At 48.5% G+C, this 15,652-nt stretch overlaps 1 protein-coding gene across 1 annotated transcript in view; it reads left to right on the top strand.

Moving 5' to 3' along the window:
* Positions 1 to 15,652, top strand: part of LOC115464537 (zinc finger protein 845-like) — a 924,208-nt gene that overhangs the window by 892,118 nt on the left and 16,438 nt on the right. The window contains exon 10 of the mRNA XM_030194903.1: positions 15,280 to 15,406. Coding sequence (XP_030050763.1) covers positions 15,280 to 15,406 — 127 coding nt within the window. The remainder of the gene's footprint in view (positions 1 to 15,279; positions 15,407 to 15,652) is intronic.

Genomic DNA, 15,652 nt, shown 5'->3' with positions numbered 1-15,652 from the left:
AAAAGGACTCCTAAATGTTTGATGTCAGTGATTCATCTACTGTGATCTGAAAATGCAAAGCCCTTTAAATCTAAAGCAGCTGCTTACTCTTGGTGGGGTCATTCATGTCTTCTTTTCCCTCCAATTCACAGTGTTGTGCAAAATATTTCTCATATTCTTTTTTAATCTTGAGTATAACATCAGGATTAACAATTGAATAACCTGTCAATAGGAAAATGACATTTAAATTGTATTTGTAGAAGCCCTGAGGAGGTTCCACTTGTTTCCTCTTCTGATGATGAAGTGTGTGTGTGTGTGTCTATATATGGAGTTTGAGTATTTGTCTGCAATGTTTGGAGAGAAGAGACAGCTACAGCCTGCCACTTGAGTAAGCTTAAGCCTTGGACATTTGCTGGGACAGACATTTCTTTTCATGGCCCTCCTAGATGGAGGCTTTGCAGATGTCAGTCTTCTTTGTGACATCAGCTACTATCTAAAGGGGGTTACACACTGTAGAGCATAATTGACTAGCGTGCAGCTGACATTTCATGCTCTTATACAGATTTTTTAGTTCTCATCAAGAAATCCGAGAAGTAAATCATCCCCCCTGGTATCTGTACCAAAGTTTTGTTGTATAAAAAAGGAAGACAGCCTCCAGCAGGTCCTGTATAAAGCCTCTATCTTAAGGTCTTTCACTGGCTCCTGTTGGATATGGGATGGCATCAGAAGCCAGGTTCAAAATTTCAGAGGAAAAGAGTAGGAGGCTGGGCTGATTCCTCAGGGTCCCAGACAAAGTTCCTCCTCTGCAGAAAAGGGTCTGGCAGGGATTTCCAGTTGCAGGACACAAATGTTTCTACTTTTTTTTTATTGGGAATCTTTGCTTGCAAATTTGCAATCCTTTCTGTCCTGAAGATTAAAGAACAGAAAGGGGAGCATGGGTGTGGGTGGCAAAGCTCGTCTCGACCCTCCCCTTCCTGTGAGGTCACCCAGGAATATCCCACCTCCTTAAGGTGGTTTTCTAGGGACACTGTAGCACTTTCCACGCAAGGAGAACAGATCTGGGAACTGTTCCTGTGTGGGACCTGTTATCTATCTGCTATGTCTAGAAAGCCACCGTCCTTAAGGAGGTGGGATAGCCTAGAGTGACGTCTGCAAAGGGGAGGGGAGTGAAGATCTGTGCGGAGTGTGCGCATGCTCAGCTGGTGTTTCTGCCTTTGGTGTGTGTCTGCAGGGTTGCAGAGCAGAAAAGCAGAATAAAAAGAAAAACTTAAACTTTCTATCTTCCCTGCAAATCCCAGTCCCAGATCTGCAGAGGGGAGAGGAGGGATCACATCTCTCAGATATCAGGGGATCAGCCCGGTCTGCTCTTGTCTGATTCATCTTTCCAGCTGTAGAATTCAGTCGAGAAGGAAATGTCTGTCCTGGTTTCTGATCAGGTAAGAAATTCGTCTCTCTCCTCTTGTCCACAGGGTGCAGCACATTTGCCAGGGAAATACCCACAAAGAGGTGGCTGATGACCCCCCCCCCCCCCCCCCCCCATATTGGCAGCGCAGAATCCAGTAGAGGAACGGTACAGCAGGGTTCACCCCAGTACCTGATCAATTATAGAAAAGACATTTGGGAATCTGAAAAACTATTTTCTTTGCCTGGATTGCTCTGGTGGAGTCCAGAAAAGGCTCGCCAAATATATTTTAGTGGCCTGCTGCATAAATTTGCATTAAGATGCCTCCAGCCCATGTCAGAGGGAGAAGAGATGGCCCGTGATGAACATGAAGAGGAAGTCAACCCACCAACAGATAACCCCAGGTCTGGAACTCACTCCCCCTCCACATTAAGAATCAACCCCCCTTTGTTTTCATTAGCCTGCTTTTAGTGGGAAAGTGCGGGATACAAATGTAATAAATAAATAAATTAGGTACAAAATTAAAAGTAGCAGGATTCCAGTTTTTATATATAGCGACAATATTTATTTATTTATTACATTTGTTCCCCGCACTTTCCCACACATTGCAGGCTCAATGCGGCTTACATAGTAAATACAATTATAATCACAAGTCTTTACGGAGAATATTATAAGTTGTAGTAAACATAGTGAAAGTGGGGTTTTGAGGAAAAGTGAGTTGAGCAAGTCAGGGGGAACAAAGGAAGGGTAAGCAAAAGGAAAGAGATAGGGAGGGTAAGGAGAGGGAGGATGGAGTGGAAAAGATAAAGGGCAAAGGATGGATAGGGAAAGATAAGGGCATAAGGAGATTGGGAAATATAGTCAGAGGGATAATAATCATCAGGACCAAGATTGGGAGGAAGAGTTTAGAGTTAACTAGGGTCAGGCGGATAAGCTGTCTTGAAAAGATGGGTCTTCAGCATTTTCCTAAAGGTTAAATGGTCATTGGTTGATCGGATAGATCTTGGCAAGGCGTTCCAAAGCTGGCTACCCAGGTTTTTGGGTATGGGTGTGAGTAAAATATTGCCATGTCTGGTGGGGAAGGAGCCTCGATGGAGCAGGAAGTTCAAGTGGGCGGTGAGATCAGATATAAAGCCTAGTAGTAGCGCTTAGAAATGTTAAGTAGTAGTAGTAGTAGTATTAGGGGCGTCCTTCAAAAGATAGTTGGGACAAGGATCAAGTTGGCAATAAGATCTGGAGAGTGTAGAGATGGTTCTCCGAGGACAAGCAGGCTGCTTGTTCTCACTGATGGGTGACGTCCACGGCAGCCCCTCCAATCGGAATCTTCACTAGCAAAGGCCTTTGCTAGTCCTCGCGCGCCGGTGCGCACCGCGCATGCGCGGCCGTCTTCCCGCCCGAATCCGGCTTGGCCGGCCAGTCTTCTTTTCTCCGCGCTCAGTACGGTTGTGTTTTACCGTTCGTGCCCCGAAAAGTTGACCTCGCGCGTCGTTTTCGACTACTTTCTGTGAGAAATTCCAGAAATTATTTGGATTAACCACTTTTGGTTTTTCCTTCCTCTACTTCGAGTTTTTTCGCCCCGTTAAGTTTTCTTTCGTCGTCGGGGTAGGCCTTACTTAGGCCCCGGTCGAAATTTCCCTTTTTTCTGTGCCAAATTTCGCCATTTCGTCTTTCAATTTCGCCGGCGTGATTTTTCCGCCCATGACATCGAAGCCTTCCAGCGGCTTCAAGAAGTGCACCCAGTGCGCCCGGGAAATCTCGCTCACTGACAGGCACGCGTCGTGTCTTCAGTGTCTGGGGGCTGGGCACCGCCCTCAGGCCTGTAGTCTGTGTTCCCTTTTACAAAGGCGGACTCAGGTAGCAAGGTTAGCCCAGTGGAACATTTTGTTCTCGGGCTCTTCGTCGGCATCGGCACCGGGGGTATCGAGTGCATCGACGTCTTCAGCGTCCAGACCTTCAACCTCGGCGGCCAGTACATCGAGTGCATCGAGGCATCGGCCCTCTGCATCGGCACCGAGACATCAGACAGCTGCATCGACGTCGGTGGTACCGGGACCTCGTCTGCTGATGTCGTCGGACGGTGGTGCTTCGTCTGGAGTGCAGGTGAGGGCTGTCCATTCCCCTGCTGGTGGCGGTGAGCCTTCGGGTGGGTCTCCCCCTACCCTGAGGGCTCCTGCGGTACAGCCCCCCCGAGACCGACCTTCTTCGGTTTCGGCCCCGAGGAAGCGAAGGCTGGATTCTACGTCCTCCTCGTCGGTACCGGGAAGCTCCGGTGACATGCTTCGTCCCAAGAAGTCGAAGAAGCATCGTCACCGGTCCCCTTCCCATGTCGGTACCTAGAGCTCTGGGTCGCCGAAGGAGTCGGCACCCAGCAGGCATCGACGCCGAGAGGACCGCTCACCCTCTGTTCAGGAGGTGTCGATGCGCTCCACTCTGGACAGCCCGGAACAGCCTCCACGCCCGGAACAGGTTCTGACGTCGACGCCTGCATCGACCTCCATGCCTTTCTCTGCAGCCGCTCTGAACGAGAGCCTCCGGGCCGTTCTCCCAGAGATTCTGGGAGAGCTACTGCGCCCTACCCCTCCGGTACCGGCGGTGCTTGCGCCACCGGTACCGTCGAGCGTGGCGCCGGCTGGCCCATCGCCCGAGGTGAGGTCCCCGGCGTCGGTGCCGCGTGCGGTACCGGCTGCCGTCGCCTCCCAGGAGGGTTCCCCGACTACGTCGGCGGAGGGAGCTTCGCCGATGCGGGCGAGGGAGTCTACCTCTCGACGCCCCCATCGTGGACGTGGCTCCACGGAGTCGAGTCGGGCACGGTTGCAGACACAGGTCCGTGAACTTGTGTCTGACACCGAGGGTGAGGCCTCGTGGGAGGAGGAAGAAGACCCCAGATATTTCTCTGACAAGGAGTCTGAGGGTCTTCCTTCCGATCCCACTCCCTCTCCTGAAAGACAGCTTTCCCCTCCTGAGAGTCTGTCTTTTGCTTCCTTTGTCCGGGAGATGTCTACGCCCATCCCCTTCCCGGTGGTTGTGGAGGACGAGCCCAGGGCTGAAATGTTTGAGCTCCTGGACTATCCTTCTCCACCTAAGGAAGCGTCCACTGTTCCCTTGCACCATGTCCTAAAAAAGACATTACTTGCGAACTGGACCAAGCCTTTAACTAATCCCCACATCCCCAAGAAGATCGAGTCCCAGTACCGGATCCATGGGGACCCAGATCTGATGCGCACTCAGTTGCCTCATGATTCTGGAGTTGTGGATCTGGCCCTAAAGAAGGCTAAGAGTTCTAGGGAGCATGCTTCGGCGCCCCCGGGCAAGGACTCTAGAACCTTAGACTCCTTTGGGAGGAAGGCCTACCATTCTTCTATGCTCGTGGCCAAAACCAGCTCTACACGAGCATACACATGCGGAACAATGTGCGGCAGTTGGCGGGCTTGGTTGATGCGCTCCCCCCTGAGCAAGCCAAGCCATTTCAGGAGGTGGTCAGGCAGCTGAAGGCGTGCAGAAAATTCCTGGCCAGAGGGGTGTATGACACCTTTGATGTTGCGTCCAGGGCCGCTGCTCAAGGTGTGGTGATGCGCAGGCTCTCATGGCTGCGTGCCTCCGACCTGGAGAATAGAATCCAGCAGCGGATTGCGGACTCGCCTTGCCGTGCGGATAACATTTTTGGAGAAAAAGTCGAACAGGTGGTAGAGCACCTCCACCAGCGGGACACCGCATTCGACAAGTTCTCCCGCCGGCAGCCTTCAGCCTCTACCTCTACAGGTAGAAGATTTTTTGGGGGAAGGAAGACTGTTCCCTACTCTTCTGGCAAGCGTAGGTACAATCCTCCTTCCCGACAGCCTGCGGCCCAGGCTAAGCCCCAGCGCGCTCGCTCTCGTCAGCAGCGTGCGCCTCAGCAAGGCCCCTCGGCTCCCCAGCAAAAGCAAGGGACGAGCTTTTGACTGGCTCCAGCAGAGCATAGCCGCCATCCAAGTGTCAGTGCCGGGCGACCTGCCAGTCGGAGGGAGGTTGAAAGCTTTTCACCAAAGGTGGCCTCTCATAACCTCCGATCAGTGGGTTCTCCAAATTGTCCGGCAAGGATACACCCTCAATTTGGCCTCAAAACCTCCAAATTGTCCACCGGGAGCTCAGTCTTACAGCTTCCAGCACAAGCAGGTACTTGCAGAGGAACTCTCCGCCCTTCTCAGCGCCAATGCGGTCGAGCCCGTGCCATCCGGGCAAGAAGGGCTGGGATTCTATTCCAGGTACTTCCTTGTGGAAAAGAAAACAGGGGGGATGCGTCCCATCCTAGACCTAAGGGCCCTGAACAAATATCTGGTCAAAGAAAAGTTCAGGATGCTTTCCCTGGGCACCCTCCTTCCCATGATTCAGGAAAACGATTGGCTATGCTCTCTGGACTTGAAGGATGCCTACACACACATCCCGATACTGCCAGCTCACAGACAGTATCTGCGATTTCAGCTGGGCACATGTCACTTCCAGTACTGTGTGCTACCCTTTGGGCTCGCCTCTGCGCCCAGGGTGTTCACAAAGTGCCTGGCTGTAGTAGCAGCGGCGCTTCGCAGGCTGGGAGTGCACGTGTTCCCATATCTCGACGATTGGCTGGTGAAGAACACATCCGAGGCAGGAGCACTGCAGTCCATGCAGATGACTATTCGCCTCCTGGAGCTACTGGGGTTTGTGATAAATTATCCAAAGTCCCATCTTCTCCCAGTGCAGAGACTCGAATTCATAGGAGCTCTGCTGGATTCTCGGACAGCTCACGCCTATCTCCCAGAGACGAGAGCCAACAACTTGTTGTCCCTCGTCTCGCGGGTGCGAGCGTCCCAGCAGATCACAGCTCGGCAGATGTTGAGATTGCTAGGCCACATGGCCTCCACAGTCCATGTGACTCCCATGGCCCGCCTTCACATGAGATCTGCTCAATGGACCCTAGCTTCCCAGTGGTTCCACGCTGCTGGGGATCTAGAAGACGTAATCCACCTGTCCACGAGTTTTTTCGAATCCCTGTATTGGTGGACGATTTGGTCCAATTTGACTCTGGGACGTCCCTTCCAAATTCCTCAGCCTCAAAAAGTGCTGACCACGGATGCATCTCTCCTGGGGTGGGGAGCTCATGTCGATGGGCTTCACACCCAAGGAAGCTGGTCCCTCCAGGAACGCGATCTGCAGATCAATCTTCTGGAGTTACGAGCGATCTGGAACGCTCTGAAGGCTTTCAGAGATCGGCTGTCCCACCAAATTATCCAAATTCAGACAGACAACCAGGTTGCCATGTACTACGTCAACAAGCAGGGGGGCACCGGATCTCGCCCCCTGTGTCAGGAAGCCGTCAGCATGTGGCTCTGGGCTCGCCGTCACGGCATGGTGCTCCAAGCCACATATCTGGCAGGCGTAAACAACAGTCTGGCCGACAGGTTGAGCAGGATTATGCAACCTCACGAGTGGTCGCTCAATTCCAAGGTAGTGCGACAGATCTTCCAGGTGTGGGGCACCCCCTTGGTAGACCTCTTCGCATCTCGAGCCAACCACAAAGTCCCTCAGTTCTGTTCCAGGCTTCAGGCCCACGGCAGATTGGCATCGGATGCCTTCCTCCTGGATTGGGGGGAGGGTCTGCTGTATGCTTATCCTCCCATACCTCTGGTGGGGAAGACTTTGTTGAAACTCAAGCAAGATCGAGGCACCATGATTCTGATTGCTCCTTTTTGGCCGCGTCAGATCTGGTTCCCTCTTCTTCTGGAGTTGTCCTCCGAAGAACCCTGGAGATTGGAGTGTTTTCCGACCCTCATCACACAGGACGAAGGGGCGCTTCTGCATCCCAACCTCCGGTCCCTGGCTCTCACGGCCTGGATGTTGAGAGCGTAGACTTTGCCTCTTTGGGTCTGTCAGAGGGTGTCTCCCGCATCTTGCTTGCTTCCAGGAAAGATTCCACTAAGAGGAGTTACTTCTTTCTATGGAGGAGGTTTGCCGTCTGGTGTGACAGCAAGGCCCTAGATCCTCGCTCTTGTCCTACACAGACCCTACTTGAATACCTTCTGCACTTGTCTGAGTCTGGTCTCAAGACCAACTCTGTAAGGGTTCACCTTAGTGCAATCAGTGCATACCATTACCGTGTGGAAGGTAAGCCGATCTCAGGACAGCCTTTAGTTGTTCGCTTCATGAGAGGTTTGCTTTTGTCGAAGCCCCCTGTCAAGCCTCCTACAGTGTCATGGGATCTCAATGTCGTTCTCACCCAGCTGATGAAACCTCCTTTTGAGCCACTGAATTCCTGCCATCTGAAGTACTTGACCTGGAAGGTCATTTTCTTGGTGGCAGTTACTTCAGCTCGTAGAGTCAGTGAGCTTCAGGCCCTGGTAGCCCAGGCCCCTTACACCAAATTTCATCATAACAGAGTAGTCCTCCGCACTCACCCTAAGTTCTTGCCAAAGGTCGTGTCGGAGTTCCATCTGAACCAGTCAATTGTCTTGCCAACATTCTTTCCCCGTCCTCATTCCTGCCCTGCTGAACGTCAGCTGCACACATTGGACTGCAAGAGAGCATTGGCCTTCTATCTGGAGCGGACACAGCCCAACAGGCAGTCCGCCCAATTGTTTGTTTCTTTTGATCCCAATAGGAGGGGAGTGGCTGTGGGGAAACGCACCATATCCAATTGGCTAGCAGATTGCATTTCCTTCACTTACGCCCAGGCTGGGCTGACTCTTGAGGGTCATGTCACGGCTCATAATGTTAGAGCCATGGCAGCGTCGGTAGCCCACTTGAAGTCAGCCTCTATTGAAGAAATTTGCAAAGCTGCGACGTGGTCATCTGTCCACACATTCACATCTCATTACTGCCTGCAGCAGGATACCCGACACGACAGTCGGTTCGGGCAGTCAGTTCTTCAGAACCTGTTTGGGCTTTAGGATCCAACTTCACCCCCCGAGGGCCCTGTTTGTTCTGTTCCAGGCTGCACTCTCAGTTAGTTGGTAAATTTTTTAGGTCAATCTCAGTTATGTCCTCGCCGTTGCGAGGCCCAATTGACCATGGTTGTTGTTTTGAGTGAGCCTGGGGGCTAGGGATACCCCATCAGTGAGAACAAGCAGCCTGCTTGTCCTCGGAGAAAGCGAATGCTACATACCTGTAGAAGGTATTCTCCGAGGACAGCAGGCTGATTGTTCTCACAAACCCGCCCGCCTCCCCTTTGGAGTTGTGTCTTCCCTTCTCTTTGTTTTGCTACATATGAGACTGGCCGGCCAAGCCGGTTTCGGGCGGGAAGACGGCCGCGCATGCGCGGTGCGCACCGGCGCGCGAGGACTAGCAAAGGCCTTTGCTAGTGAAGATTCCGATTGGAGGGGCTGCCGTGGACGTCACCCATCAGTGAGAACAATCAGCCTGCTGTCCTCGGAGAATACCTTCTACAGGTATGTAGCATTCGCTTTATAGTAACTTCTTCATTGGTAAGGGGGGCAAAGTTAGTCCAATATCTGACAGCTGGTACTTCTTCAAATCCAGGGTCCAGTTCATCAAGAAAGGTGTCAACAGTGATTTTGTCTTTGGAAATCGAATTACGAAGATTAATAATTTTGTCATTGAAGTAATTAGCTAACTGGTCAGCAGAAGGGCGGCTTGAAGGTGAAGTTGTTACTGGGTCTGTGTTAAGTAGAGTTTTTATAATTTGAAATTGTTTTTTTGTGTCTGCACCGGAGTTAGTAATTTTTTGTGTTTAATAGTTTCTTTTGGCGCTCTTGATTGCGTATTTGTAGATCCTTTGTGACTGTTTCCATACATTAAAGTTAGCGTTATCCTTTGATTTGCTCCATGTTTTTTCAAGTTTTCTGGTTTGTAACTTCAAGTTTTTCAGTAAGTCATTAAACCATGGAGAAGGGTTACATTTACGTAAAGTCTTGGGGTGCAGAGGAGCAATTTCATCCAGAATCATTTTGCATCTATTATCCCATATAGTAAGAAGAGGTCTGAGTTAGGTTGTATCAACCAGTTATTAGCATAGATATGTTGCCAGAATTTAGTATTATCAATCCGTCCTCTGGTGAAGATTGTTTTAGGGTCATGTGATCTGGACTTGCCCTTTTTGCGCCATTGTAAGGTTAGGAAAGCTTTGTAATGGTCGGACCAAGGTGTGGGAGACCAATCAGTATTAGATATAATAAAGTTAAGGTTGGTAGAGAACTTATAAGAAATAACATCTAGTGAATGACCCTTGATGTGGGTAGGTTGTAATGGAGGTATAACAAGGTCGCATAGGTCAAGAAGATCCATACATTCTCGGGTGTGGGTTGACTTGGAGTCTTCTAGATGTAGGTTCAGGTCACCTAGTAAGATTATATTAGGATTGTTGATACATGAGTTGGATATAAAGTCCATAAAGGTAGCATGGTTATAAGTCCAGTTATGAGGGGGTCTGTAAAATAGAATGCAAGTTAAGTGATCGCAGAGTGTGGGGCAGTGAAGTTTTATTGAAGCAATTTCAAGTTCCGGGGTAGAGCTTTCAGAGATGAGTTCAGATGAGAAGTTAGATCTAAGAATTAATGCTATGGCCTCCTCCAATTTTCTCTTTTCTAGGCCAATGTAGGATTTTATATCCAGGAGGGCAGAGGCCAAGTATGATGGGGTTCTTAGAATCCATGTTTCAGTGATGAAGAGTAGGTCTAGATTGTCAGACTTGATCCAGTCAGTGATAATTTCAACTTTACTTACCACTGATCTAGCATTAATATACCCCACACGAAGAGGTAGGTAAGGATCAGTTTCGTGAGATGACGGGCGAATATTTATGATTTGACTAGTGTTTTTTACTTTGGTTTTAGTAATTTTGAGCGTTTTTGATGTTGTGAAGTTTGTTAAGTTATCTTTTGCTTTATTTGAGACAGCAACTGTTATTAGTGGTGATTGGTTGAGTGTTGAAGGGTCTTTATGGTTATTAACAGTCCGTGATGAAGAAATTATTTTGGGTGTCCTTTTGTGGTAATGAAGCACTGGAATAATATTGATATCCAAAGGTAAGGTTTTGGAAGCTGCATGAATAAGAGCAAGTGAATGAATAATGATTAGAATTTTTAGGAAAATCATTTTGGAAAAACAGACTTTGTGATTAGTTTAGAATGCAGTAAGTTAATAGCCTGAAAAGAAGCATCAACTTAACCCAGCTATCTGCATAAAGTGTATAATAACAGTTTTAGATAAGCACAATCATCAGCATAACAATATAAACTATAAAAAGAGATAGTGACTATAGCACCAAATTAATTTCCTGGTGAGGGCAGAATTTGTAACACAATTTAAGATTATTAATGGTGTTGTGAAATGTAGTAGATTGATAGCAGGACTATCTCTAGATAGCAACTACTAAACACAAATTGTCTTCAATTAAGCATATAACAGTTTTAGATATACATAGAAGCAGTAATTCAAATTCAAACTCCAGGATGAAGACAGTGTTAAATGATGCCAGTTAACATTATATACCAATTAATTTCTTGGTGAGGGTTAGTATTAGTAACACAGATAAAGGTCATTAACAGTCAGTAAATTAATAGCTGGATTATCTACGGATAGCATCAGCTAGACACAATTTTTTGCAATTAAAGCATATAACAGTTTCAGATATACACAGACAACATTAATTGAAATTCAGACTCCATAGAATTGAGGAAGCAAAGGCAAATAAGCGGACTCTCTTCTTCGACTGGATGACCAAACAATTGGATGTGGGGGGGGCACTTGATGTGGTATACTTGGATTTCCGCAAAGCCTTTGACACGGTTCCGCACAGGCGACTGATAAATAAATTGAGTGCCCTCGGTGCGAGACCTAGAGTAACGGATTGGGTAAAAAATTGGTTGAATGGTAGGAGTCAGAGGGTGGTGATGAATGGATCTTACTCTGAAGAAAAGGAGGTCGTCAGTGGAGTACCGCAGGGATCGGTCCTAGGGCTGGCTCTTTTTAACGTTTTTGTGAACGATATTGCGGAAGGGCTGTCTGGTAAGGTTTGTCTCTTTGCGGATGATACTAAACTCTGCAACAGGGTGGACACCCTGGAGGGTGTGAATGACATGAGGAAGGACCTAGCGAAGCTGGAGGAATGGACCGATATTTGGCAACTAAGGTTTAATCCCAAAAAATGCAAAGTCATGCACTTGGGTCGCAAAAGTCCGAGGGAACAGTACAGTATAGGGGGTGTGGTGCTTCAGTGTGCGAAGGAAGAGTGGGACTTGGGGGTGATTGTGTCTGACGACCTTAAAGCTTTCAAACAGGTAGAAAAAGTGATGGCCACATAATGATTTCCCTGTACCACCCCTCGGGGAGCCCAGTCTCCCCCCTCGGGTTCTGATTTCCTTTACAGTCTCTTGAGTTACTATCCCATACTCTTCATCTGTTATGTCTCTGCCTCGGTGGCATGCTCTCATTCAGCTCGCCCCCTAGTGGTCAGGCCTGGTGGGTGCAATGGACTGTCTGTGACTTTCCCGGTTGCAGAAGTCATGCCGGTCCAGTCCGGATTTTCTAGCCTGCCAGTTGGTCTTGAGATTTTTTTAGGAACTGAGCTGTTTCCGTACCTGGTGTGCTCCCTGGCTGTTGGCCTTTATTAACCTCCTGGAAGCTTCCCTAGTTTGCCTTGCAACAGAGGTCTTCAGAGTTGTTTCTTCTGCGAGTGTTTGTTGCTGCGCTCCCTTTGCTACCCTCAGTATTCTGCTTTTGGAACTTTGCCTGGGCCTGGACTTGGACTTAGACTTTGCTTGCCACCTGCCTTTGGAACTTTTGCCTGGATCTGACTTTGCTTTTGCTCGCTGCCTGCCTTTTGAACTTTTGTCTGGACCGGACTACTGCTTTTGCTTGCCGCCTGTATAGAGACTTCTGCCTGGACCTGACTTTGCTTTTGCTTGCCGCCTGGACCTGACTTTGCTTTTGTTTGCCGCCTGCCTTTTGAACTTTTGTCTGGACCTGACTTCTGCTTCGTCTTGCTGCCTGCCTAAGAGACCTTGCCAAATCCGGGTACCTCAGCTCTGCCTGTGCTGGTGTGGGGTGAGTGTTCCTCCTGCCACTGCTGTCCCTCGGCAGTGGTCCAAGGGCTCACTATCCAGTGTTTTGTGTGAAGCGTGACATCATCTGCATTACATTCCTGCGTCCTCCTTTTTCTACCAAATCCTTGCCTTGACTGGTTGATTATATGAATGTAAAATGAAAAATTTAATAAAGAGAATTAAAATAAAAAATAGAAGTAACATGTTTAGCGGTTGGATATATAAGAAGATTATTATCCTTAATTCAACAAATCATATAGATAAACAAAGCCCAAACCATGCACATTAACTTCTAGATGATCCTGGCCCTGACCAGCAGCCAATGTAACTCAATCAATAGAGGTGTCACTCTATCATATTTTTGATGTCCGAAAATCAACATGGCACCCTGTAACGAAACAGTGGGGTTTTAAGCCTGTAAACTGTATTAAATATTTCCTGAAATGTATTTCTTCTATTGGCCAGCAGGTGGTGCATGTTTATGTTAAAGCTGGTGCAGGAAAAAAAGGCTGTTTTCTTTGTTTAAGCCTTTTGGAAGTGCAGTCAGCAGTGTATTTTTAAAACTTGTTGCTCTGGGCGCTGATTGGCCCTAGAGTTTGAATTCATCTGGTATGTACTGACTTTGTCTCCACTCTTAACCAGGGAGGAGAGAGAGAAAGATATTTTTGCTAAGGCCCTCTTAACAGTTATAGTTGATAACCTGGGAGCAGCTATATGTCCTGAACTCCCCAGGTACTATTTAGATAGTAAACAAATGTTTAGATAGTTTTATCCTTAATATTTCAGTTACATGTTACTGTTTGCGGATTGCACTTTTTCTGTTTCTCTGTTCAAGTTCTGTGACAATAAACCTTATTTAGTTTATTGACTCTGCTTGACTGGACTGACTAAGAATCCTGGTGGTTTGTGTGTTGGGTCTGTGGGTGCTTTCTGGGAACTGTGGGACCACTGGGAGTGTGGCCCCAGTAACCTAGAAATCACCGGGGCTAATTTGAGAGTGGAGACTCACCCAGAGGCGGTTGGGACCCAGTCGGTGGGAGGAGGGTGCTAGTGTAGAGCACAAGCAGCAGGTGCAGGCGGACTTTAGCTGTGCTGGGGATAGACCCTCTTAGTGGGCTGCTGGGTAGCCCCAGGTGGGTGGCTAGGCATTCTGTGACACAGCCATATTTTATAGCAGCTGTAATCGATGTAATTGCTTCTGGGGCAGTCCCACATAAACTGAAGTATAGTCCAGCTGCTATAATATATACGCCTGGACCATCAAAGTGAAGTGTTTCCTATAAAAATAGGAACGCACTGATCTTAACTCTCTTATGCCATGCGCTAATGCCAACACAGCCCACTCACTTTGAATGAGCTGTGTCGGCTTTGCTGCGCAGCTTAGTAAACAAGAGGTTAATTTGTAGAATATTTTCTTTACTACATTATTACTTTGCAATACAAAAGACAAAGTGGTATCAAAAATAATTCCTAAGAACCTAGATGACTTAACCACAGGAAATAATTAGGATGAATCCATTGATATATATATATTATGTTCCAAAAGAGAGTATGATGACTGAACAACAGGATTTGACTCAGGGACACTTTCCAAAGTATTGCTGAACCACAGGGTCTTAGTTTTATCAGCATTTAATTTCAACATATTTGTTGTTGCCCAAGATCTTACGTGAAAAATACACGTAGCAGCAGTCTGATAGGTACCGTATTTTTCGGACTATAAGACGCACCGGACCATAAGACGCACCTAGGTTTTAGAGGAGGGAAATAGGAAAAAATACATTTTCCTTTTTCCCTCCTCTAAAACCTAGTTGCTCCGGTGCGTCTTGTCCGAGTTCGGGATCGCCCTCCCCCCTGCCCTGTCACCATTTCTCCATACTCACGTCAAGCGATCTTCCTTGGTGGTCTAGTGACGTCGGGGCAGGAAAGAGCCCCCTCTTTCCTGCCCAGCGCGCTGCTCTCCGTCCTCCTGTATGCTGCCTGACGGTCTCAGCGAGATTCAAAATGGCCACCGAGAATTGAAGTCTCGGCGGCCATTTTGAGTCTCGCCGAGACCGTCAGGCTGCATACAGGAGGACGGAGAGCAGCGCGCTGGGCAGGAAAGAGGGGGCTCTTTCCTGCCCCGACGTCACTAGACCACCAGGGAAGATCGCATGACGTGAGTAGGGAGAAGTGGTGACAGGGCCAGGGGGAGGGCGATCCCGAACTCGGGGGGAGGGAGGGCGATCCTGAACTCGGGGGGGGAGGGCAGGAGGGAGGGAAATCGCTACCTTCGGACTATAAGACGCACCCCACATTTTCCTCCCAAATTTGGGGGGAAAAAAGTGCGTCTTATAGTCCGAAAAATATGGTATGTTCCTTCCTTCAGACACCAACCCAGCAGCCTCTCTCCCTTCCTCCTCTTGATCTACGGCTGCCTCCTCCTTCACCCATCCCACACAGGCCAAAAATCTTTGATCCTGATTCCTGTAACTCCACCTTGAGATTTCCACTGTCAATGGCAACCTGACAATTTATACACAATACTAGATAGTTAAGGAAACAAATCTCTATAGGAGATCTGACCTCAGTGGGCCTAGGTGGGAAAAGGCCCACCCACTGGACTGAGTCCCAACCAGCAGTGACATAGCTGGTGGGGATCCTAAAGGATTTAAAGGTATTGAGGAGAGTTGGGAGAGTGGAGTTAATTGACTCCCCAATCACCTGAGGAGCGGGAGGAGGGAGAGATGCCAGGCAGGGTTGTCGTGTCCACCACGTTGGGCTCAGGCCTGCCCAAAGTTGGGTGTCTGGCTACACCCCTGTCACTGACAGAGGTCATATAACCAAGTCTATGACACAAACATCATAATGAAACTGTGGCTGAGGGTGTCCTGTTTGCTGTTCCAGGCATTGGTCACATTCAAGGATGTTGCTGCTTATTTTTTGGAAGTGGAGTGGGACATTCTGGGAGAAAGGCAGAAAGAGCTGTACAAGAAGGTCATCAAGGAGATTCATGACATCCTCAAATCACGAGGTAAATATGTCTTCTGTATCATGTACCACACAGGCACATTAAGGAATCAGTGGTATAAAAATCACAGGTACTTGGTCCCATGGGCACCTGAAATTTAGAACCTGGCTTCTGATGCCACCCCATAGCCAACGAAAGCTAGTGAAACAGCTACTACTGTAGGTTTTGCAAAAGGTGCTGCTCTGTACTGTAGGATAAAATATACAGTTTAAGCTATAAGCTTCACATGAGACCAGCTGAAGTCTGTCT

Source organism: Microcaecilia unicolor, chromosome 3, assembly GCF_901765095.1.
Source record: "Microcaecilia unicolor chromosome 3, aMicUni1.1, whole genome shotgun sequence".
Classification (NCBI taxonomy): Eukaryota; Metazoa; Chordata; class Amphibia; order Gymnophiona; family Siphonopidae; genus Microcaecilia; species Microcaecilia unicolor.
The sequence above is the reverse complement of the archived record's forward strand: the minus strand, read 5'-3'. Positions and strand labels throughout refer to the sequence as shown.